This window comes from Lactuca serriola, chromosome 9, assembly GCF_051521515.1.
Source record: "Lactuca serriola cultivar US96UC23 chromosome 9, Lser_US96UC23_V15, whole genome shotgun sequence".
Taxonomy (NCBI): domain Eukaryota; kingdom Viridiplantae; phylum Streptophyta; class Magnoliopsida; order Asterales; family Asteraceae; genus Lactuca; species Lactuca serriola.
Window position 1 is genome coordinate 46,770,702 of NC_136416.1, and position 27,328 is coordinate 46,798,029.

Below are 27,328 nucleotides of genomic sequence, written 5' to 3' on the forward strand. Positions count from 1 at the left end.
AGTCTTTTGAGCTTATTTGCAGGATTTATCGAATACTTTTTGTTATTGGTGGCTTAGAAGGTGTGGGACTTATAGAGGCTTGCGATTTGCTTGTGGATTTGGAGTGGTGTGATTGGGCTTGGTGCTTGCATTAAGAAGAAATCAATTTGGACCTAATTTGTGAGCAAGGATGCTGATGAGGCGACGCGGAATCGAGCTACAAGAAAATTTAAGGAGTATTGGGTCAATCATTAGAAGGCTTTGGAATGGCACAAATGGGCTCTAAAGAGTTATGATTGTGGGCTGAAGTTAAAGAATTGAAGATTGGGCTAGAATGCATGATTAATGGCCCAAGTCTCACATTCAGCATGACCCACGTGGTCCGCGTGGACTCATACGCGGTCCACGTGAATTGTTCTGAGCTGATTACGGGTTTTACTTGTTGACTCTATTTGTGGAAGTTTGGTGGGTGGCTTTTGGCACCTTTTTGAATCCAAAAATCAGGTCCCTTTTACTGGAGATTGGAGCCATTTTTGGGAGGCATGACTTGAAGAACATACACCATATTCTCTCTCAAAAAAAAGTCTTGGAAGATTTGAAGAATTTTTGGAAGAATAGTGTAATTTCCTTCCATCTTGCATCTAAGACAATGTTTGGTACCACTAACCTATATTGTTTTTCTTTTACTTTGGTCATGCTTGGCTAAACTTTCATTTGGTTGATTAGGGTTTAACCCTTGGTTGATTATTTTCTTTAAAGACTTATCATTATATTGTGTTTGAAGTTTATGGAAATGTTTCCTAGTTAATCATCTTGTTGTGTTTATTTATCTTTGATCATGAGCTTGGATGAATGAATGCTTGTTTTTGTTGACTAATTTCTTGGTTAAGTAATGGACCTTCAAATTAGTAAGCAACAAATGGTTTATATGTTTGTTTTCATTTCATTTAGACCATGGAAATGTTTCGTCCATAATGATAATGTAAGCATTTGATTATCTTTTGGACTTGGTAACTCTTACAACTTAAAGCTAATTAATTTCACCAGATTTTATGCTTCATTGATTTTGTGACTTCAATTAAGGAAATGTGTTAAGAGCTCCTCTAACCATTTTAATTTCTAAGAAGAGTTGAGGCAATTTGTGCTTATGAATTGCTATAGCCAAGTTAAACCAATTCACAAGTGTTATTCCATTAAGTCTAATGATAAGTCAATTATATCATCCATGAGGTGTACCCCAAAATGAACCAATTCAACTTCTTTGAATTTAATCCAATCTTTTACTTGTTTACTTGTCATATTTTCATTCTAGCTAGTTTTAATTTTGTCAAACAATCGAAAGAGCTAAACACCCCCCCCCTTTTACTTTTAATTTTATTTTGCAAGTATTTTACAAAGAGATTTACACAGAGATTTAAATTGAACTAATCTCCGTGGATACGATCCTTTTACCACTATACACTATTTTAGTGTAAAAAAATTAGGGTTATTAATTTTTTTGGCCTCGACAATCACCACAACCCGACGGTTGTGGGCCGTGAGTATTCCATCCGTAGGATGATTGGACTCGTAGTATGTGGGCATTCCAAGCTGTTGGTTGTGGGCCTGGGGTTTTCCATCCCGAGGATGATTGGAGCCATAGTATGTTGGCATTCCAACCATATGGTTGAGAGCCTGGGGTATTCCAACCCGATGGTTGACTGGACCCATAGTATGTTATTCGTGATTATATGTATATTGTTGTGTGTATGAGTATTTTGGGGGAACTCACTAAGCTTTGGGCTTAAAATTTTAGTTTTGGTTTCAGGTGCCTCAGATGATCGCAGGAAGGCAAAGGCATGATCATACAACACCTCACATTTTATGACTTTTTTTTGGGATACTCTGATATGGAACTATTTTGAAAACAAATTTTTAATGATTAATGGTTTTGAAATGTTTTAAATTGGCTTGAATTTTATGTTTATTATAGTCACCATGGATGTAAGAGATCTTAGACAGTTTTGAATGCAAATTTTGGTTATCAGGATGCGAGTTTTCAGGTTGGTCTGGTACTTAGGGTGAGACTTGTACTGGGAGGAACCCATGATCTCAATTGAAGGAGTCTATTGTCATAAATGATTAGGTATGCTATCCTTGGTTGGATCAGGAGGGTTGTTGTAGCCATTATGGCAAGCTAGATAGGTCAAATATTGTTAGATAGAACCTCGTTCATGAGTCACATGGTGCAATTGTGTGAGACTATCAGCCTCAACAACCGATTAGAAATCTGATAAATTGGTAAGTTAGTGGGTGAGTATGAGACCCGGGAGGTCTTGGTTGCATAAGGGATGCAAGTATGGGGCAACAAGATGAACCTGAAGTGGTACCAATGATTAGGTTCATGTTAGGAGTTGTCTTGTTGTTGAGTGAACATGTTAGCCATGCTGCATATGTTAAATAATCTCAAAGTAATTAATTCGACTCTACTGCACAACTCTCGTTTGAGTCTAACCATTATAGGGATGAGTCTTTTACTCGAAGGATTATCTAATCCCTATTATCAAGTGAAAAGTTTCCAACAACAACGAATAGTCGGTGAATCTGTTTTCCAGTGGAATCAACAAGGTAATCAGAAGTTGAAGGAATAGTTTGGAATACGAAGTGGAGTTGAAATAGCAATGGTTCAATATGGGTTATCTGTCAGAGAATCAAACAAGTTTTAGGATTTTAGATTTCAGTAAGAGTAGAAATGGTTATTCTTCAGGGGTTAATTTAAGTTGAGTAAGGATCCGTTCATCGGAAGAATTTGGGAGCCCTTCTAAGGCTGGGTTCGGTTGCATTTTGGAAGACTGGTGTATGCCCGGGTTTACTCAGTCCGCATCAGAGTTGTGGTAAAAATTTTGAAGTTAGTTGGCATACCTGGGATGGTAAGGAATGATTTCGAGAATGAAATCTAATTTAAGTGTGGGAGAGTTGTAACACCTGATTCAAAGTACTTTTCAGTTTAGACCCATGGTGTGTTAATATTTTGCAGAATTGGTCCCTAGGGGTAGATTTTCCAACTTCAGAAAAGTTGGAGTACGTTGGGAATACTCCTTGTAGGATGGGCTTACTGGTTCAATTCTTGAGTGTGAGTCTTAACCATGTACGCAGGGCATACGTGGTGTATGCATGGCGTACATAGCATGAGTGATACCCTAATTTTTAGGGTTTGCACCCCATTTAAACCTTATGATAGCCTCATTTGGTCATATTTAGCCAGCCTCCACCTTCCTTAGTGGCGAGTCTAGAACGTAAAGCCACATGGTTCACTATTTAACAGAAACTGATAAAAGAAGAAAAATATTATATATATATATATATATATATATATTATTGCGGGTTCGGATCGGGTCGAGTCGTAAAAGCAAAGAAAAGAATTAAGTTCTTATAGTTGTACTCGACGAGATCTTATAGCTTGATATAATTTCACAATTATATCATTACTAATACTATCTAAAACATTTTTTTTCAATATATGACACCAAACTATCACTTAAATATTGATCACCCATTTTGTTGCGTACATCAGTCTTTACCAACTTCATTGCTGAAAATGCGCGTTCCACACTCGTTGTTGCAACATGTAAGATCAATGCAAGTTTTAAGAGAAGGTCAACCTTAGGATATATTATATGCTTTTGCACTTTGACCATCTTTTTGGAAAGTTCTCCAATGCTTTTCAATTGATTAAATCGTTCATCTTCTCGCACATCCTTAATGTAATTTTTAAGTTCAACTTCAAGAACTTGAAGATCATATTATGTTGGAAAGTCTTCCCTATAAAGTGTAGCCATTTCCATTAGTTTATCCAAATCAAAGGCTTTAAAAGCCTCACTCGGGCACAAACAAGCTATGCAAAGAAGTAATTTTGTGTTGGCTTCATTAAAGTGATGGTTAAGCTCTTGAAGTTGCATATCAATCACCACCTTAAATACATCAACATAATAGTGGTGCAAGTTGTTAACCTGAAAAAAAAATCATTAACATGCTAATGACAAAACACAATAAATAAATCAAGTTGGTAATATCTAACGTTACCAACATGTGAAACTCTTCGCGACTGAATCCATCATAATATTCATCTTCCATATCCACAATTCTAACATCACGTTTATCGCAAAACAAAGTACGTAACATTCCCTAAAAGTGGTTCCCATCCTACATCTCTAATTTCTTGAATTGCTTTTTTAGATCTACTTACTTGATTCATGGCATTTACGATCTCTTGGTCTTTTATTTGTAATGTTGTATCTAAATGATTTGTGAATCCCAAGATATCAACCATCAAGTGTAGAGAAAACACAAAATCAAAGGATTTTAAAAACCTTAATATGCGAATTGCTTCAGCTTACGATCACGATCACTATTATCTCTACCAAGGTCTTCAAGTACTTCACAAATGGAAGAATATATGTTCTTGATATTCAATAGAGATGAAAAATGATAACCCCATCGAGTATCAGATGGTCGTTTGAGACCCACTTCTTGGTTTAAACCGGTACCACTCTCAAGCTCACCTAAAATTTACCATATAAAAGTTTAATTAGAATAACATAACCACAAAATATTTTAATAATAAATCTAGTACAATTATAAAGCAAACCTTCAACCAATGCTTCCATAACTTTATTCTCTTGTTTTATTCTTAAATTATCTCGTTGCTTGTAGGAAGATCCAATAATGTTTAATAGCCGAGAAACCGCGTCAAAGAAACCATTAACCTTCGTGTGATTTTTTGCAACAAACACTAGGGCTAACTGTAATTGGTGAGAAAAACAAGGAATAAAGTATGCAGATTTTGCTTCATTCATAATCAAAGTCTTCAATCCATTAAATGCACCACTCATGTTACTAGCATCATCATAGCCTTGCGCTCTAATGCTAGTATTACTTAAATTCCATTTCGAGAGCATATCATAAATGGTTGTATTTAGTGTCAAAGTTGAAGTGTCACTGACATGTCTAAGGCCAACAAACATTTCTACAACTTCCCCCTTTTTATTTACAAACCTCAATACTAATGCCAATTGTTCTTTACATGAAATATCACGTGACTCGTCTACCAAAATTGCAAAAAAAATCTTTTCCAAGATCTTCCATAATAACATTTATTGTTGCATCTGAACATGCACGCACGATATCTTTCTGAATATCACTACATTTCAATTGGGTATTTTTTGGAGCATTCTTTAACACAACACGATCTACCACATCACATCGATCAGCTAACCATTGTAAAAGTTCAAGAAAGTTACCTTTATTATCTGAGTCGTCTGTCTCGTCATGACCATGAAATGCCAATCCTTGACGCAATAAGAATCTAACAAAATCAATTGAAGCATTCAGACGAATACGATATTCTTTTTCTTGCAAAGTGGTTTGTTTCTCAAAAGCAGTAGTTATGGATTGCCTGTGGTTCATCAAATTTTGACACTTTTGGACAACAATAATTTGTGGAGTTCCAATTTTATGATCATCTAGTCCTGATTTCCTATTCCAATCTTTAAAACAATATTTCACAAAAAGATCTGATCCACCTTGGTTTGGTATATCTGATTTAAATAGATAACAACATTAAAAATGCGGCATTCTCTTTATACTGTATTCTAACCAATATTTATTGTCACCAAACCAAGATATATTGAATCTTTTTTGTTTACCTCCAAAAGCACGTTGTGGAAACTTATAGTTTTGAGGTTGGAAAGGTCCTTTTTTGCAAGTATTCTCTTCTAATTTCATCTCTTTGATCCACATGATAATATTCCATACTTTGTCGTTCTGTCAGGTCAATGGGTAGTGAACTTAAATCAACTTTCATATGATTATCTTGCTCATTATCTTCTTCTACTGTATTTTTATCACTCTTTTTAAAAAACTTGAATAAAGACATTCTTGATTTTAATTTCTGAAACAAGTAACAATCAAATATTCAAACAAACGAATAACAATCCAATAATCAATTGACAATGAAAATTAGAAACAATAAAAAAATCCTATTTAAAAATTTGAATCATGGAATAAGGCAATCAAAAGTAACAATTGAAAAAAACCCACAGTAACTATTCAATATTATTAAAATAGTTGTAATCGGTAATTAAGTAATTAACAATCATAAAAGTTGAGCAATTCATGGGATTTGTGAAGATTTGTGATTTGGGAATTGTAAATCATGGATTAACCATTTGTGGTATTAGAATTCCAAAACAAAAAATAATATATTAATCAAAATTATGACAAAATTAATAAAATTGAGTAATTGAGTAATATACCTATGGTGGGCAAATGCCAAATGGTGCTGCTTGAATGAAATTGAAGCCTCTGTGAAAAACTGCCGCTGTTCGTGAGGCACCTTAATTTGTTTTTTTTTAATTTAATTTATATTGGGCTATGAATATTGGATTTATACCCTAAAAACATTGGACTACTAAAACATAGAACAAAGGCTCTAAATATCTAATTTATTATTATATATATTTTTGTCAAAAATATTTAGATGGTTCACTCATATTTTTTTTTAAAGTGGGTGCCACTAATTTATTATATATAACTAGTAATATATAAAAAAGGTGGGTCAAGTGATCCACCAAATATATATACAAACTCGCCACTGACCTTCCTTTGTCTTGGAATTGAAACCCTAGTGTTTTTTTGTGAGTTTTAAGCCTTAAAGAGTGTTTATTGGTGGTTTGTGAAGGAGAAGAAGAAGATAATCACTTGGAGAGGTGTCTTGAGCCGGAAGATCCGGGGTTAGCTCATCATTTGCAAGCTTCTTGACATAAAAATGTAACATCTTGATGATCCATGATGCTAGATCTAGTTATGTTGTTATTTTATTCATTTTGAGTCCTTGGAGTGATTGATGAGCTTCTTGACTCACTCCAGAAGTACTGGTGTTAGATTTAGACTTCTTTTGGTCTCGTTATTCATAAAAATGCAAGATTTATGGTATATCTTGAACCAAGCATGTGCTAAGACCTTTGTTAAGCTCTTTTTGAGCTCTTGAGCCCCATTAAGCCATGCATGTGTGTAAAGTTGCCAACTTTATGTGATAATTAGCTTTATAGAATCAAATATGAGAGTTTGGCTTGAAGTCTCAATGGATTAAGTGCTTAATGGAGTGTGGTGACCAACTAGGGAGTATATTGGGCGTACCAAGCTAGTATGTTGTGCGTACAATCCCTAGAGGGTGTACGCTAAGCGTGCAAGCTGAGTACACCCTACGTACTCAGCAGATGGGCTTTTTGGGCTTGCATCTCAGATTGGGCCATACGTTGGGTTTTCTTCATTTGGGCCTTGTTGGTCCATTAGACTTCTGATTTGGGATTTTTGCTAGTCTTTTAGGTTCTTTGGATTTTAGGCCCATGATGGATCTGGGCCCAATTTGGAAGATTGGGCCATATTTGGGCCTTGGCTTGCCAAGTAGAATTTGGGCCTTCATAGTAGTTGAATTGGAACTTGGTCTTGGGCCAAGTTAGATCAAAGTTAAAATGGTATCATGGCTTGTTGATGGGACCAAATTTTTGGACTAGTGGTTGTGGGTTGGGATGCAATTATTAATTGGATGTTATCGGTATTGATAGCGTAGGGATTTGTCGGACCAGCAGGCATAGATTTGTCTAAGTGAATCAACAGTTTGAGGTGAGTTTCCTCACTTGGTTTAACGGGTCGAAGGCACCAATGTCGGCCCATGGTTTATTATGTGTGGATGCTAGATGTCTTCGTGACTCTTGTATGCGTTATGCGTTTGTATGTATACTAAACGGGGCTCGATGTCGGGCGAGGTCCAATGACTGTATTGTATGCTAGTGTCTTTGTGATTATCGCATGTGTTAGCCTGATTAAATGTTTATATGTTTATATGTGTACCAGGCGGGGCCTAATGATTGTCAGATCTGTAAACCGAGTGAGGCTTGATGTCGGGTGGGACTCGATGTCGGGCGAGGCCCAATGAAGGGTGAGGGCCTAATATTTGTTTATTATATATGGTATGTGGTATTTTGGGGAACTCACTAAGTTTTGTGCTTATGGTTTTCAGTTTATGTTTCAAGTACTTCTGGTGCAAAGGGGAACAGCTCGGGGTGACTACATTGCACACACTATTTGTTCCGCATTTTTATGATTACTCAGATGTTTTATGATCAGGATGATACGTTCGGACTTTCTATGATCATGATGATGTTTGGATAATTTTTTTGGTTAATTAAAAATTTAAAAAATTTTGGTTTATATTTTTGGGACGTTACAAGTAAGGCCCTATCAGAGTGTTCCAAAAATCAATGTCATGAAAATAGGAAGATATGAACGATTAGGCTTTTTCTTTCCCACGATCCTCAAAAGTACAATAAACAATAAACTAAAACTACAATCCGAAGCTTAGTAAGTTCCCCCAAAGTACCATCACACAACATAATAGACAAAGTACGTGAATATGAGCATTCATCCTGACTGGACCGCCTCGCAGGGCCTACAACCCAAGATACCACATATCATAACAGGTCTCACCCACGAGCCTCGCCCAAAATAACATGTAAAAAGTCCTCCCCCGATGGTCTCACCTAATAAACATAATAGTAGGCCTCATCCAATATAAAGATTCACAATGACAATAGGAATCTAGTATCCAACATAGTATAGTGAATGAAAACGTTGGTACTACAAACCACCTAAATATTAAATAAAATGTCAACCTCAGTTTATGAACTTAAACCCAAAAGTTTGATCAAAAGTTAAACTGATCAAAAGTCAATGGTTAACCCACTGTGTCGTGGCCAACCCCATAGCCACACCGTGGTAACCAGATGACAAAAAATGCAATCAATCCCTGATACCACTACATGACCACCCATTCACCACGTTGTAGTTAGCGTCCAAGACAACTTAATGGATTAAGCACTTAATCCTTAATCTCTAGTGCTCAAAAGCTCAAATCTGATATCACTAAAGGTCTTAAATGGATTAAGTTTCCGACTTTATCCATTCCTATAGATCAAACTCACCCAAACCTCAAACCTAACTCTCTAGAGGGCCAAAACACAAGTATGACCCCCAAAAGGAAGCATGCAAACACATCTTTCTCACAATACTACATTCCAAAATTCACAAGTGTCAGTTATAAGGCTCTAAAGATGCTAAACTCCAATAACAATAAGGAAAGGACTCAAAATCACACAAATGAGGTCAAAACATAAATCTAGATAAACAGAGGCCAACGTTGAAGATTTATACCTCAGATGACTCTGAAATCTGATTTAGATGTTGGAGCTAGGCTGGATCTTTGCTTCCTTGCACCAAGAGGGAGTCCTTCCTTAAATTTTCTTCACAAAACCAAGGCCAAAAAGCTCATAAGACAACAATGAAACTAGGGTTTGTGAGAGGGTAGATTCTCTGGGGATGGGGGTTGCTAAATGAGGCAACCTTATAAGTTAGAGCCCTTAAATAGGGCTCAAGACCCAAAGTGTAGTTTTTTGAGCCCCAACCATCATCATGCCAACACTTATTGATGTGTCCCGCATCGTGGTCTAGTTTTTATCGTGTCGTGGTGCGAAAAAATCCAAAAAACTCTACTTAGAAAGATAAACTACTTATACCTGGAATATGGATATTACAATTACAAATAGTAACCTCATTAGATGTGACAACCGAACCTTTTTTCCGCTTCCATTATCCTAATTCCATTAATAAAATTTGATTTTTATTAAGTTTCCGTCAAAATTTCATGGTTTAGGAAATCATCTAGTTTTATATAATTAAATTTATATAAGCGATTCAGAACCAAATCACGCGAAAACCCGAAGTCCTTGCAAAACAAATTAGTTTTTGGTCTAAGTGAGTGTATGGTTGCACACCAGTGTACGGACGCACACTAGTTTTTGGCCAAGTGGACCCCACCACCGACCATACCCCCAACCTATAAATACAGGACCCCCACCCTCATTTGAACACTCTTGGCCGAAAACTCTCTCATTCTCTCTTTAGAACTTCTGACGGTACACCCCTCAAACACTGTAACCCTTTCGAAAAACACCGAGAATCACCATTGGGGGTCATTTTGGAGCATCTGGAACAAGTTTTCTTTGAAATCAAACACCCTGGTTCTTGAGTGTACAACCGTACACCTTCAAGCTCGTTGACCGTACACTCATCCGCTGTCGTACACCCTTCAAGGCAGTATACGGCCGTACACTCCCTTTCACGGCCGTACACACTCCTTAAGTAGTACATTAGGCTGAAAACCCGCTTTCCTCGATTCAATCAAGTCTCGGTAACATTCCTTAACCGAAAGCAAGTGTTTTTCCAACACTTTATTTAATGAAATCACTAATTTAGACACGTATATGTATTTAATTGTTCTTAGGATTTCGTTAAGTGCCACGTACAACAACTCGAGGGTCTTTGTTTCCAGTTCATTGATTCGATGCTTGCACACAACTAACGGTGAGTTCATACCCCTATATCTTTCCGAGTTTTTTTTTAATGTTTTCAATGGGGGGAATACAAGTAAAAGAACAAGTAATCTTGTGTTTAAAAATATAATTTAGTTTATTATATTTTCCTATCATTATTATACATTGATCATAGAACTTAATAAATATGATGAACAAAGTTGCTACTAGATTTGCGGACAACTTTATAAACATGTTAAGTTAAATAATGCAAATACGGTTTTTAGAACAAAGCAAACAAGCTTATTAATTATAAAATAAAAGATATTATTTTATAAGGATTCACGTTAATAGAAAAAAGGGTTTTCATAGTATTATTCGTGGATTCATTGAGAGAACTACAGTGTGTGACGCCTTGTAACCAGAGTCTCTTGGAAGAAGAGCGTGAGTTTGTGTATAGATCTATATGGGAATGACAATCCCGCACCCTGACTATTAGCTATAGTCAACCTAGGGTGACAAACGTCATTTTTTATGACATACGTCCAAGTACGTCATAATGTTGATCGTCAATAGTATGGTTATAAGAATCCACAGGTGAAACATTGACCCATTCACGTAATAATATACCTAACAAACAATCAACAGGGCTAGTAACTATGTGATGACTTAGTATGTACATTTGGGTAATATGAAATTAACATCCGACTTGCAGTGGGATGTGTGATCTCCGCCTCATTTCTTGTTCCTTGTTTGGTTGTGGGCTTAGGGCAGAATCACCCAATCGACTGTTTGTTTGATCTAGATTTCTATAACTCGTATGTACTGAGTGATCACATGAGGGTATTAACAACACTTTCAGGATACAGGACACTACGTTTTCAACTAGTTTTATTTATGTAATAAGACTACTATACATTATTGGTGGTAGCCAGGGTTTTCTTACAAAGGTTTTCATGCAAGGGTTTTCAAACAAAACAATCCTTAAACAACATAAGTATGGTAGATACTTGCAATCTACGATTTGGGACAAATAATTAAATAATGTACACTTAGGAAAAATATAGGATTTTCCAAGATAAACATCAGTACTCTACAAACGAATGGTTCACTAATCAACTAACGAATATTCATTATTAATTCCATGAGTCCTTAGTTTATGCTTCAGGGTTACATATGAAGAATATTTGATAGATTGTGGAATGCGTGGTTTCCGCCTCATTCCCTGTTCCTTGTTTGGTTGTGGGTTTAAGGCAGATCCACACAATTAACTGCCTATCTGATATTGGTTTATACGTAACTAGTATGAGCTAAGAAGTCATAGAAGGAATGGGTTAATCATACTTTTCATAAGAAAATATTGGATTTTCTTGAAGAACACTTTCAACAGATATCAAAGGATCAATACAGTTAATGTTGTAAGTATCTAGTGAATACTTCAGGATTATGTACATGAGGATCCGATAACCAGTGGAATGAGTGGTCTCTGCCTCTTTTCCTGTTCCTTGTTTGGTTGTGGGCTTGGGGCAGAACAACCCAATCGATTGTTTGTTCGATCTGGATTGTATATGATTTTTATACAATAAGTAGTCGCAGGAAGAACTAGTAAGAATCATTTTTTTTACTTAACATTCATTACATCAGAAAATATAAGTTTTTCTGGAGAAACATAATGTACTTTTCGAAAAGGCAAAGAAAAGTTTTCCAAAACAAACCGCTTATGAACTCACCAGCTTTATGCTAATACTCTTTCAAAACCTATTTGTATTGTCAGGACACTAGTAGACAGGTACACGCACCGGTTTCAAGAAGATGGAGCATAGTAGCTTCAAGTCTTTACTTGTTATTCACTTTTGGAGTCAATCGTGTATAATTCAAATACAATTCAAACATTATACTATTAATACAATGGTTGTTGTTGCTTTGATTACTATTATTCAATTGTTGTGATACTACACATGACGTCCTCCGCCCCCGAACGTTTCCGTCGTTTCGGTTTGGGGTGTGAAATTAGATCTCCATGACTCATTAACAACTTCAACAATATCAATTTCCAAAAACCATGAATGAAACAATCGAAAAGGAATAGAAGCATAGTCAAGAACCATCTCTTCAAGAATAATCAATCTATGATCTAATAAATGACTCATTTTACCCATCCTCTTTTTATCCCACATGAAAGAATAACCTTCTAACATAATATCAACAAGACACCTGTCCGAGATAAAATAATTAAAAAAAACTCTACATGACATCTATGAAAAACCAAGCCATGTCTCTCATAATTAAACATGACCTCATTGAACTCTCTCATCAAAATCACCTTGCTATTCTAAGCGTAATTAAATCTGAAATTTTACCCTATAATAACTTTTTAGTAGCAATCTCCTGAGGAGCATAAACAAAAATGACTAGAAGCTTCATATTAGTGGAAATCAAACTCCTCCACAACAATAAAACAATTAAATCAAGTAAGTAACTTTTGATTTTTAGAACGCTATTGTATCCTAAACACATATAATACCACATAACAACCCTCTAGACAGGCTCAATAAAAATTCGAAAAAGAATTACCCCAAATGTAACGCCCTGTTCCGAGTCGTTTCCTAATACGAGTCTTTGACCCGAAGATCGAGTATCATCAGGCTAAAGGCCTTTGAGGAAAATATATTTAGACCCATTTGGGTTTGGGTAATGTAATTTGGATGATCCGGGAGTTCGTTTGGTGTTTTTGAGCCAATGAGTATTTCTATAAAGTGTCAGTTCGGGCTTTTATCGAAATTATATTTTTGTTCGAGAAGTCTTAAGGAAAATATGAGTTGATAGAAGTGTAGAGCTTCTTGTTACCTCTTCGTGGATAGAAGGATTGTTGCAAACGGACTTATAACGAAGAAGTTATGGCTTTTGTAAGTTTCATGGTTTTAGGGTTAAATCGAGTACACGGGGGCGTACACGTGTGTATGCATGGCATACTAGTATTTATGCCAGTACGTGCGGTGTATATTGTTGTACGCTGGGCGTACTAGGTAACTAGATCATGCATGCCTTATTGAGTACGCCGGGCACACTAGAAGTACGTTGTGCATACTCTAGTTAGTCCCAAACCTTAATTTAGGGTCTTGGACCCTATTTAAGCATCGTAACTCACGACCAAACCCTATTATCTTTAGCCTCCATCCTCTTAAACCCTAGAAATGAAACCCTAGCCTCTATTGGTGTGGTTCTTGAGTTCTTGGTGGTATTTCATGAATCTTGGTGCTCATAGAAGAAGAAGGAACTTCTTGGAGAAGTGTGGGATTGCTTAGAGCTTGTGGATCCAGGCTTAGTGCATCATGATCTATCTTCACAAGGTATAAAGCTTCAAACTTGATGAATCTATTCTTAGATCTTGTCATGGCATAATTTCATATGATTTTGTCCCAAATATTGGATCTTTGTGAGTATGGAGTACGCCAAAGAATTTTAGATGTCCTTCTGAGGTCTTGAAGTGTAATGAGTCAAAAAAATGCTTGCTTGATTGTTTCCCTAACACCATGCAAGAGTTAAGTGGTTTTGAGTGTTGTGAAAGAAAGGATTTTGGAGATTTATCCCTTTTTAGCCATGATAAGGCTTAAAGGTTTCGACTTTATGGTTTAAGACATCATTTAGGGTTAAGAGAAATGGCTAGATGCCTTTGAATTAACCCAATAAGAGCTTAATATGAATTTTTGTCCTCTGATGAGCACGTTGGGCGTACCCAGAAGTACGCTAGCATAAATTGGATTTTTAATGCTTTAATGAGTTATACATTGCGCATAGAGGGTGAGTTATACATACACCTCTGGTACGCAGGGCGTACTCCCTAGGAGGTGAAATTTGGGCCTTTTGGTTTGGGCTTTGTTGGACCATTGGACTTCTAACCTTGGGCCTTGGATTGAGTATGTGTTTTCTTAGAATTTGATTCATGATGGTTTTTGGGCCCAATTAGGAAGTTGGGTCATATCGGGCCTTGGTTTTGGGCCAAGTAAGAAAAAGGGTAAAATGGTCTTTAACATGGTCATTAGCCTAGCAATTCAGATTCTTGAGTATGGGTCGAGATTCAATTATTAATCGGATGATATTTGATGGCGGTAGCATGCAGGGATTTCCGGATCAAGTGTTCGAGCATTTGTCTGAGATATTCAAACACTTTAGGTCAGTCTTCCTCACCATACTTAAGGGTCGAAGGCACCAAGGTCGACCCATTGGATTAAATATCTTGTTATATGATAATATGTTATCAGGATGTGGTGATCTGTTAGATTGGTATCTTGGTATATAGGATGATGTTATGCTTAGTGATCTGTAGATCAGCCCAATCGTCTGTTGACTGGTTATATGTTGATTGGTGGTTGAGGCTTTACTGTTATGTGCGTGAGCCAATAGACCGGGGGCATTCCAACCCGATGGTTGATGGGCTCGAGGGAATTCCATCCCGAGGATGACATGACCCATTGTATATTGGAATTCCAACTAGATGGTTGATGGGCCCGAGGGTATTCCATCTTGAGGATGACAGGACCCGTTGTATATTGGCATTCCAACCCGATGGTTGATTGGGCCTGGGGTATTCCAACTCGATGATTGATTTGACCCGACATGATTGTATGATATATGGTGACACCAGACAACTTTGTGCATTAGTCAATAGGCTTGGGGTATTCCAACTCGATGGTTGATTGGACCAACATGCTTATGATACAAGGGTATTCCATCCCGAGGATGACAGGGCCCATCGTAGACATGCCTGCTATTCCAGCCCGAAGCTGATTGGGCAGGCATGTATATTTGATCCTGCTTATTTATATATGTTATTTGTTTGTGTGTTGGTACTTTGGGGAAACTCACTAAGCTATGTGCTTACAGTTTTATTTTATGGTTTCAGGTTCTTTGGAGGAGCGTGGCGAGGCGAAGGTGTGACCATACACATCCTTAGTTTTACTACTGATTGGATCTTGGGAGACTCTGATTTTAAATAATGTTTTGAAACAATGATTTTGTAAACGCTTTTATTAGTAAATGGGTTGTTTTGAAAGGTTTAAATTTGTTGAAAATTTTGGGATGTTGCACCAAATAGCTTGCAACTCAAACATATCAATATCACCGATTTTTTTTCTTGCAAGGAAAGAAAAGTAACACAATTTTTAATACTTAAATTTCTCACCCATGATTTTTCTCTTGGACCCCAAATCCTTGCACATTTAGAGATACAAAATTCATCGCAACTTATCATCTCTTTCCATGCGATTAAGAAAATCATGCAAATCTTTCTCACACCTCTTCATTGCATATCACATTGCTTTCCCCATTTCTATAAAATCATTAAAATTTTCAAGTAAAAACACACTATTCACTGATTTTTTTGGAGAAATAAAAGAGTCTCTATACTGAGAAAAAGAGTCACCACAATCAGCTCGTAAAGGACCTGTAGTCGAGGATCTCTCACCCTTGACTACAATTTTTTCATCCCCCCATGCTTATGTAAAATCTCTATTGAAGTTACTTCCTTACGTAAAAAATCACTCCCAGCAGCTACGGGAGTTATTTTGACTGCCACGGTAGGTACCGGGAGTACCTGAGGCTATTTACTAACCGATTTTTAACTTTTGTTGGAGCTTCTAGTGGCTGATATAGAACCAGTATCGCCACCATAGTGGGGCGAAAGAGGAGGTGTAGCATGTTTGTCCTCTTTTTGTGCAACAGGTTCACCAAAAACATATTGAACTAGATTAATTTTTGACCAAATGGATCATCTAAAACCTGAAAAGTGTTCTTAACTTGAGGAATTTTTGACTTGCTTTTAATTAAAAAAGAATCTGGAACTTTTTCCTCCTCATCCTCATCAACCCAAGATTCAACCTCTACCGAGTTGTTATCCCTAACGACTTCTCCTAGCTCCTCGTCATTCATTTGGTGAGCATGTGCACATTTTTCATTTTCTTCGTCTTCGACTTTGGAATCATCCTCCCAAAAATTTGGAACCCAAGTTATAATATCTTTAGCTCAAACAACATGAACTTTACCTTCAAGTATCACCTTAAAAGACTCTATAACAAGATGTGAGACTTCCTTTTTAACACAAAAACAAATGTTATAACAATTAGAGCCCTTGGAATCTTCAGTATAAAGTAATTATCCTCATTTAAAAGAAATCCTTGAATAAGTATGTGTTGACCAAGCATGGAGTGGTATACCCTCCACATCAATCCATGCAACACAATCTATAACCTCAAAGTCTTAAAACCATTTAGAGATTTGTGAAAACAAGAGTTAATGCCATCATGTCTTTTAAACTTATGACATGCCCGAATAGATTGAAATTCCAACATAACTGAAAACCTCATGGATATCTCAATTTTACACTTGTAAAACCTTCATTACCGCATATAGATCTTAGTTTAGGAAGATTTTGGAATTCTCGAACACAAGCCACAAGAATTAAAGCATCTCCTGTGAATTAACACAAACCTTGTCAAGAACTAAAGTAGGCAAGTCATAATCATCAATCAAACGTGGCTGATTTCCTTAGACTGCATTTGCATAGGATCGATCCTTCACACATGGTTCCTGAATAGGATTAATAAGAGGGATCACAACAAGAGGCATATTTATTTGTTCTCGATTAAATCTAGCAATATTTGCTTTCATCCTAATCTTACCAATCTATATTGAGGAAAGGTTATTAATCAACTATTTCATGTTATCCACCATGTTAAACCTTACAAAAGCAAAAGGTTTCCCTAATTTTGATATATTCTTGGGAATATAGACATCAAAAATCCTCCCAAAACAATCACATGTGTTCCAGAGCTCAAGTACAGTAAAGTGGGATGAAAAGTTCTTAACATACACATAACATGACAGCCGCTCCACAATAGAATCATTAGAAAACTTAGACCCGCATCTTTGTTGAGGATTGATGATCCACCATCGGAAGAAGCGAATAAGAGAGACATCTGATCCCGTTAGAAAAAGAAATTTTGTAAAGTTACAATTGTTTTCTGAAATTCAAATTTCTTATATTCAACAAATCATGAATGCTAAAATCTCAATCTTGATCTTAAGATCTTACATACAAAAAACAATCACAATCATACTAGGAGTACCTATTATGAAACAAGATATGTGGTGTCATCTTAGGAGCACGCCTAAAACTTAGTATCTTACTATGATTTGATCTTATATATTCAGTTTTTATTCCATAGTCAAATCTTCAATTTTCTAAACCGTAGGAAATTCATCCATTTTGCTAAAAAAATCTCATGTAGAGCCTAAAATTTGTCCTTTAAATTTGAAATCAACCCTCAAAATTTTGGCCATTTAACTCGAAATTGATCATTGCAAATCAACGGAAGGTTGAAAGAGAATCACAATTTTATCCAATAATCTCTAATAGTTCGTATTGTGATCTTGTATCTTTAGTTGTGCATGGTTACGTTATATTATTTTGTTTTCTGATTAAGATGCTTTCTTTCTAATTGTTACGATTTGTGTGTAGAAAAATTATGATTATTGTTTAAGAAGTGAAGATTGATTGCATCATTGATGTCTAATCAACGACAAGTTATAATAGCTAGTGTACAAATAAAACATTTTGGAAAAAATTGAAAACTAGTCTATTATGATAAAGATCTTCTGATTATGATCATACAAAATGTAAAACAATCACAAGATCTTGATTTTGACATCTTTACTACGAACCATGTCCTGTAATTACAATTCCATTTCATACTTATAAGTTAAACCATGTCCTGTAATTATTTTAAAGATAAATAATTACAATTCCATTTAGTTATAATTCTCAACATCATCTCAAATAATGCTCAAACACCTTTATTGAAATAGCACCACCGTTACCGATAAGGTCCATATATTATTTATCTTTAAAATAATATAACACATAATATGTCCAAAATTTCAGATGTTACATTAGGTCCGTTTGTCCTTAATTTATTGTTTTAGGAGATAATACAAAGATATTACAATAATTGAAAACAAGTGTCGGCTATTGAAAACAATCAATTATATAAATTACGTAATGGAATTGATTTATTTGGATTGATGGGTTACATAGTCACGTTTTAGATGTGCATCTTTCATAGTGGGTAGGATGGATGTATAACTTTTTTTCCATATACGTTATATTTAGATAGAATTATAAAATAAAAAGTTGATGTATAAAAGTACAACTTCAGTGCTGACTTGAAAAGATAGCGGATTCACCTATCGTGGTCCCAACTTTTAATCATAGGGTAATTTAAGACTTGTTTGTATATTCGAATTACAAATCGTAAAAAACCTACAAACCTTTTTATTTTTTATAATATTTTCCAATTTAAAATACCATAAGTCTATGTATATACATCGGTTTTGAACTATCTTTCCAAAAAATAATAATTTTATTTAAATGTGCATGTGTCCACGTTTTTCAAATGCGCATAAACATACATATCGCCGAAAAATATGTATATACATACATTTAAAAAAAATTCATGAATACTATAAATACTTGTATATACATTTTTGTGTTTTAAATATTACCAAAAGTCATTAAGTTTACACAAAAATTCTAATTTGACACTAGATTTTTTTTTTTTTGACATTGTGTTATTAATGTTGTTACTATAAATACTCGTATATGTATTTTTGTCCTTTTGTCCCAAATTTGGCGTGTTAGAATTAGTTTGTTGGTTACCATTCTATTACATCTTGTGCTACTTTGTCTATGTCAACGAGTTTCATTAAACCATTTGTCTAATTATCATCTTCCCTCATTTACTTCTTCCCCCTCATTTACCCTCATCTCAACAAAATACACACCAACCCTTATTAAATACAGTTTTCACTCTATAACTTCAAAGATTTTCTACCAGCATCAACACGTATGTTCATCATAGGCTATCGATTGAAGGGAGAAAGTTGAAACCATACCGTGAAGCAACCAAAACTATCTAATCGTATGGAAAGGGGACCCTATTATGAATCATGTTCGAAGCAAGTGGGTGTGATTCATTATTGGAGAGCGACTCTAAAAGGGAATTTGTTGTTGATCAAGAGTTGGATGACTGTGATTCAAATGAACACTCAAGTTCTTAACATTTGAAGGTACCTTTTGATGCTTTCCTTTATGATTTCTGCTACATTCCTATTTACAATGAGAGGTAAAATGTTGATGAAGCAACTAGAGAAGAAGGTCATACTAATAATGAAATTGAATAGGAAGAGGATGGGGTTGTCCAAGATCCAACCCAATTAGTTCATGACCTGTATGTCCATTGGAAGAAAATGAAATCATATTTTGGTGAAAGGCATGCTAGTAAAGACGAGTTAAGGTTTTGTCTGATAACTATGCAGTTCATAATGGTTATCCAATTAAGGTGACCAAAACTTCTAATACAAGGCTTGAAGCAAACTATGGTTTTGACAATAAAGGTAAGAGGTGTACCTTCAACTTGTGGGCATCATGGATGAACAATGAGAAACCCTTTCAAATTAAGGGCCTTACTAGTAAGCATAGTTATGTTAGGGAGTACAAGCATGCCATATTTGTTAATCCAGACTAGATTGTCAAACAATTCTTGAAACAGTTGAGTGCTAGACCAAGAACAAATTCCATGTAGATGAAAGAAGAAATAAATCAGAATTTTGTATGCGTAGTGTCTAGGGACAATGCTCTAGGGGAAAAAAGAACAAGAATTTTTAACTAAAAATTTATTAAAACATAATGCTCATATATGGGAATATGGAGGAGAGATCATCAAATCAAACCCTGGTAGTACAAGAAATGTTGGACTTGATCTCAAAGAAGATGGTAACAGTGTGTTTAAAAGATTTTATGTATGTTTCAAGGCTATAAATGATGGGTGGATTAGGGGTTGTAGAAGAGTCATTAGCCTAGATGGTAGTTTTCTAAAAGGCCAATACAAAGGGAGTTACTCGCTATAATAGGCAAGGACAGGAACAACTAGGTATACCCAATAGCATGGGTTTTGGTTGATGTTGAAAACATGTCAACAAGGTTGTGGTTCATTGAGTTGCTTATGGAAGACCTTGGTTTACAATTAGGTGAATGGCTTACAATAATTTCTTATCAACATAAGGAATATACAATAACTCTTTTTTTTTATTCTTACTCTTTTTGTATCATGTAGCTTTGTTGTATCATGTAGAGTTTAGTAAAGGATATGAAAGAGGTTTTACCATCAGTTGCACATTGGTAGTATACCAGAAATGTGTATGCCAACTTCAAAAGGTGTACAGTGGGATAGATTATAAGAGACATTTTTAGGCAGCTTCAGTGTCAACCAAAAAGTCCTCTTTTGTTAGGAAAATTGAGGAACTCAAAGAAATGAATGGGAATGCTTTTGAACACATGATGGCAAGGAACCCTAAAACTTGGAGCAATGCATTTTTTTAAAGAAGGTAAAGCATGCAAAGCTGTAGAAAATGCTATATTTGTAACATCGCAAAATTTAATAAGTAAAAAATTTCATTTTAAAAGCCAACAAAAACATCATTCAATCATTTCAAAACCCATTAAAACGAGTTAATGTATAAAATAGTTATCATAGTACAAATCATGTCATAAAATGCAGAGTGTTGGTGGATGCGGTGCGATCATGTCAGGCCCTTTCCTTTCGAACCAAAAGTACATGAGACCATAAACATAAAACTGTAAGCACAAGGCTTAGTGAGTTTCCTCAAAATACCACATACCATTCATATCATACTCACATCATATATACATATCATAGAAAAAGATGCATGAGTCTATTTCACCCCTGAGTCCCTTCTAACTCCATCGATATCTTTCAACCAATACGGGTCTATTTCACCTCTTACAACTAAGCATACAGTCATACCAGCAAGAGTCACAAAGATAACAAGATCATACATACATATTGGTAAGTGTCATAAAGATCACTACTATCCTACTACATAATTAAGTGGGCCGAAATTGGTGCCTTCGGCCTACAAGTACAGTGAGGAGACTTACCTCAGTCTGAAGGTAGACAAATCACACTCTCGGGCTACTGCTACCACGACACCTCACACTAAACATTCCAAACTAACCTTAACAAATGATCAGGTTAATAACTCATAAAAGGTCCAAATTACCAACTAAAATGATTAAAGGGTAAAATACCATTTTACCCTTCCGTTAATGGGCCCTTCAACCTATGGCCCAAGCCCAACAGACCTAAGGTCCAATAGTGACTCAAAACGTAAGGCCCAAAAGGGGTCTTGATGAGTACGCTAAGCGTACTACTCATGCACGCCCACATACAAATTACACCACAAAAGAAAACGGGGGATCATATGCGTACGCTCAACATATGCTTATGTACGCATCATGTACGGTCCATGTTACCAAAATCTCATTAAGCGGTAATGCATTAAATCTAAACATCCAATTTGCAGATCTAGTTCTTAAGGAATGTCTTAAACGATAAAGTCATCAACTTGATGCCTTTGCATGGATCAAAGAGACCCAACATGTATTTCTATCATTCTAACTTAATATAAAGGCTATCAACTCATGCATGGTTGAGCTTAACCCATCACGATGCCATTTTTATGATTCTACAACTCCAGAAGCACTAATAAATGACCATAGCATGTTATGGAGTAACTCCTACTCACAAGAACCAAACCAAGGGACTAAAACAAGCAATTATAATCCCCAAATCTAGATCTAAGATAAGAAGTCATAACTTTTGAAGCTTTATACCTCCACAAGCTTGCAAAGGTGAATAAAATGTTGTATCTTCAATCTCTAAGCAAACCAATCTTCCTCCAATGAGATCTTCTTCATCTAGATGCACCAAACACACGCCAAAACAAACACACATATCTAATTTCTCTAAGAATGGGTTAGGGTTTCGATATAATGCTTTTAGGGATAGTGGAGGCTGGAAATGAGAGAAACCTTGGTACATAAGGTGCTTAAATAGGGTCAAAAACCTAAAATTTAAGGTTTGCATTCTGTGTAATTTTGCCCAGCGTAATATATGTGCACCCAACGTACTATGGTGAATCATCACGATCACTTAAGCCTAGTACGCCCATCATACATACCTTGTATTCCTAACGTACTAGGAAACCCCTTTGCCATTCTAACTTCCAAAGGCCATAAATTATGCATACCAAATCCATTTTCGTCGTTATTTATATGCTTGGAAAGGTAATGAAAAGCCCTACAACCCTATCTAATCTCCTTCGACTTAAAACTTTCTTATCTTGTGTAACGATCCAAAAATTATAAGGTAAAAATTTCATTTTTAATTCAGCCAAAAACACCAATTATCTTTTTCCAAACATTCGAAAGTATATCATAATAAAATAGTTATCAGAGTACAATCCTAAATCATCAAGTTGCAGAAACATGGGTGGATGCGCTGCGATCAAGTCCGTCCCTTCCCTTTCGAACCAGGAGTACCTGAAACCATAACCATAAAACTATAAACACAAAGCTTAGTGAGTTACCCAAAATACCACATACCATACATATCATTGGGCCTAGACCGCCATACAATGAGCCCAGCCCGTCATACAATAGGCCCAATCCGACATACAAATGCAAGAGTCACAGAGACAGCTAGCACCGTTCATAACATACTAGGAATGAGCATTAGAGCCACCATAACTGGAACCGAACCGGAACCGGAACCGAAATTGGTAATAAGGTCCGGTTGCTGATTCTCCATTTTTATGAAAACCGGTCCCGGTTCTAAAACCGGAACCGATTTGACATTTTTCCTGTTTTTAAAATGCACATAACTTACTCATATGAAGTCGGAATTATTTTATTTTTTTCCAACATGTAATTTGGAGTTTGGAATTCATTTTTTATTGTACAAACATATGTTTTGGTTAGATATTGAATCAGACACATGTCTTGAAAGAAAGAATATCGATGCTGCGTTTTTTCTATTTCAACATTTTTTTTAATCTGTCCCATTTTTTAAATGTGCATAAGTCATTCACATGACGTCGGAATTACTTAATTTTTTTTCCATCATGTAATTTGGTGTTTGTACTTCATTTTGACTATAAAAACACAAATTTTGGTTATATATTGAATCAGTTATAGACTCCGGAAGACAACATATCAATGCTGCACATTTTCTGTTTCAACATGTTTTTTTTGGAATCTGTCACGCTTTTCAAATTCGCATAACTCACTCATATAAAGTCGGAATTACTTAATTCTTTTTTCATAATGTAATTTAGGGGTGTTTGGATAGGGAAAAAAGAGGGTGCTTATTGCTTATTCCCACCACAATAAGCTAAGTTTGAGTGTTTGGATAGAAATCCTTAAAAATCAGCTTATTGTGGTAGGGATAAGCTAAATAAGTTGATTATAATAAGCACCCCTTGCTTATTGTTTATTCCCACCGCAAATAAGCTAATAAGCTATAATCAAATTTATCCAAACATCCCGTTAGTGTTTGTACTTCAATTTAGAATGTAAAAAGACATAATTTGTTTAAATATTGAATCATTTACAAGCTCCGGAAGATAACATATCATCTATAATATTTCAACCGCTTCTAGTTTGAAAAATAACCGAAAAATCGGGTCCGGAATCGAAACCGACATTAGAACAGGTGGTCCGGTTCCTGATTCTTATAATTTAGGAAAACTGGTTCCGATTCCAAACCGATAGGGGTGGAACACAAGCAACAAAAGATGGTGGGGGGGGGGGGGGGGAGAATCCATATATAAATTACAAAAACTATATAAATCCTTGGTACTTATGAATTGGGGGTTCATGGGGAGATTGGAAGGTTTAGAAAACAAATTCTAAAGAAAAACAAGCCAGAGAATTCAAGTGTAAAGCATTCAAAGAAGAAGAGATTGAAGATCATAACTTTTAGTTTAAGTTGGTACATTTAACTATGCTTTTAATTATTGAATTTGTGTGTTTGAATTCAGTCATGAGTAGCTGAATCTAGTTGTTTCTGTTTAGCTAGATTAAGCTTTAACTCATGGTTTGGTTTATTAGTTATGTATTTTACTAGTTGGTTAAACGCTTGTGTTTGATTGTTAATACCTAGCATGCTAATATTTGACACTTAAATTGCTTGAATTCATGTTCTATGTAGCTTAGTGACTATCAAATTGCATAAACTTGACACCTAGTAATTTAGTGACCATTAGATTACTAGAGCTAGGGTCGAACCAATCTTAGATAAGTACTTAAAGTTACTGAATTTGGTTGTGCTGGAGAACAAATATTGTGACTATAAATGTATTTGCTTAATCAATCTTACATAGTTCCATTCATAATTCATAATTGATTATGTGTTAAATTATGTGTGACCATGCATAGTTCTACATGAATTAGTTAAACATTAGTATATTTGGACTTTAATTACTAATAATATAATAATTGGTAACCAACATGAATTATCCATAATTAGTAGCTAACCATTGAGGAGAAGTGGATTCAAACTAAACAGAAGTGTTTTTAGTCATTGATTGAATTTGATAGTTGACTGAATAAGTTTGTCTAACCTTGTAAAATCGGATAAAAATCAAATTAACTTTTTATTTTCTTAGATTAATTTTTAGTAGATAAATTAGTTAATTAAATCCGTTCCCTGAGTTCGACACCCGACTTACCCAAAACTATACTATAATCTGACTAGGTACACCGCCTATAGGTGCATACTTAGCATAAGTTTGTTAGGATATAAATTTAAAGTTGATAGATATAATTAGTGCACATTAAGTTTTTGGCACCGTTGCCGGGGAACGACCATTTAGTTCAAAATTTACTTGGTTTAGATTAATAGATCATTTTTGTGGGATAAAACCTACAAAAAGTTAATTTTCATCATTAGTTTTTTTTAGAACTGAATTCACAACGTGGACCTTAAGCTCACGACGTGCATTCGGTTATTTCATGTTTGTTTTTGTTTTTCATTTCTGTTTAGGATTTCTACGACTTCACAATGTGGGATTACTAGCCAGGACGATGTAAACGTTTAGTAGGACTTATTAAGTAGTTCTTGTTCAATTTTACGTTTTTGTTTTTATTTTTGTTTTTGTTGCAGTAGTACATGACTCGTGGATCCAACACACCCTTGATACCACCGCTAGAAGATCTAGAGTCAGCCCTTCGTAAAAAGATGGATAAAAATGCAGGAGAAACCAACACACCAAATAAGTAAACTTTCAAAGACCTTAAATCAGATTTCGAAAAGAAGAAGGGGAAGAATGTGGGTGAATCAAGCAATTCTGCAAAGAATGAAAGCAAGTTAGAAAGCTTTGAGCAAAATCTTAATCTTCACAAATCTGATTCCAAATCAGAAACCGATAAAGAAGAAAACAAACCTGAAGATGAGCCAAAAGACGAGATGGAGATGCCAACATGTCCACAGAGGCATATAAGAAAAGAATCCAAGAGGACACCGGTCCTGGTTTCGTGCTGTTAGAACAAAGTTCTATTAGGATCGATAGATTCTATGCTGGCAAACAATTAAGAACGTAATTATGAACACAAGAATGGCTTTAAATATGTCGTATGATTAAAACTTCAACACCTCAGAAGAGCTCGATTAAGAACTTCGATTGTAGAGGTGCTTAGGGTTACAAAACAACAACTAATGATAATCACGACTGTTTTCTAACGCATGCATGCATTATGTATAGTAAAACCCTACTAGATAATCACAAATGGACAGGCCCAATCCGGATACAAAACATAAGCCCATGACGCAACATAACAAGACTCAACAATCTCCCCCTTTGCGTCAATGGAGCCGAAAGCTCACTTCGGTTGAGCTGCAGAAGACTTCTTGATTGTCTTGAACACCTTCGGTATGATGGCCAATAGGTGATGGTGAAACGTAATGTACCACCGAAGCATGTCCGTGAAGTTCTTCTTGTCTACTTCTGAATTCTGCTTGCACCGATGGATAATATCGATAATGTACTCAAAGCAGTCAGTTGAGAATAAATGCTTATCAGCAAGAGAGAACAGAAAACGATTGGCTTCGCCTCTTATGAACATCATAGTAAGATGTATAGAATCGATTTGGCCCATCTTCATTTTGTTCACATCTCCTAGTTTCGGTGTTAGCTTGACAGTCGGTTTCTTGTTCATCACTTTGCGCTATCTCCTGATCCATAGCAACAACCTAATGGATGTAAGAGGCTAACAACCTCTTCAAAGATCTAGTATCGGCTCATATTTTTTCGGATTGGTAAGCAGAATGTTAAACAATAGGATCCAGTCATGAGGATTTAAATTCGGAAGATCTGCCAGGGAAATAATCGACACCGAGTTTGCTAATCCTCGTGTGATTTTGAAATTAACATTTTTGAACTTCCCAGCAGGCGAAGGTTTTAGTACCTTGACAGTAACTATCTTCTGTGCGCACCATGTCAAGTACTGCGGTTGACCATACTTCAGATAAAAGTCGATAAGCTCACGATCAACTTTTGGATGAGGGAAAGGAACTTCAACAGTCGAATCAAAACAATGAAACGTGAATGCCTTGCGTGTTATCGGCATGTCAAACTGTGAGTCCTTAGAATTGTCATAATCAAAAGAAGCGATAGGTTCCAGCCGGTAGACGCTTGGAAACTCTATTGCCTCATTCATAAGTGTTTCTTTTGTCCAGAGGGGAAACAAGGCCTTCTTGCAGTTTAAGGCTTTTTCTTCTTCCTTGTTCCTCCTTTCCTTTTCCTCAGCCTACCTTGCAACTTTCAAGGTTTCATCCAATTCTATGTCCCTCTTCTTTCATTTAAGGGCCTCAAAAATAGTCTCATCTTCTTCTTCATCACTATCATCATCATTCCCCTTAGCTTGAGAACCAGAACCCGAAGCTTCATTACCCTTCAGTTTGGTTGTAACTTTGACTTTTGGTTGGGCAAATTCGGTTTCGGTTTTTATAATAACCTTCGGTTGAGAA

The 27,328-nt window shown here is 35.8% G+C and overlaps 1 protein-coding gene across 1 annotated transcript; it reads right to left on the bottom strand.

Moving 5' to 3' along the window:
* Window positions 1–4,329: 4,329 nt before the first annotated feature.
* Window positions 4,330–27,018, bottom strand: LOC145075656 (uncharacterized). Its single transcript, XM_079021817.1, has 5 exons — window positions 26,767–27,018; window positions 5,773–5,908; window positions 5,110–5,555; window positions 4,607–4,997; window positions 4,330–4,520 (listed from the first exon to the last, which is right to left on the bottom strand). Exons 1-5 carry the CDS (start codon window positions 27,016–27,018, stop codon window positions 4,330–4,332), a joined length of 1,416 nt encoding a protein of 471 aa, XP_078877943.1.
* Between the last annotated feature and the right edge of the window lie 310 nt (window positions 27,019–27,328).

Bases quoted from the DNA above. Each gene is read 5' to 3' on its own strand.
- LOC145075656 (XM_079021817.1), bottom strand. From the start codon at position 27,018: ATGAATGAGGCAATAGAGTTTCCAAGCGTCTACCGGCTGGAACCTATC. The intron at 5,909-26,766 runs GTACTAAAACCT...TACTTGTTTCAG, and splicing joins AGAAGATAGTTACTGTCAAG to AAATTAAAATCAAGAATGTC. The intron at 5,556-5,772 runs GTATGGAATATT...TATTTAAATCAG, and splicing joins TGACCTGACAGAACGACAAA to ATATACCAAACCAAGGTGGA.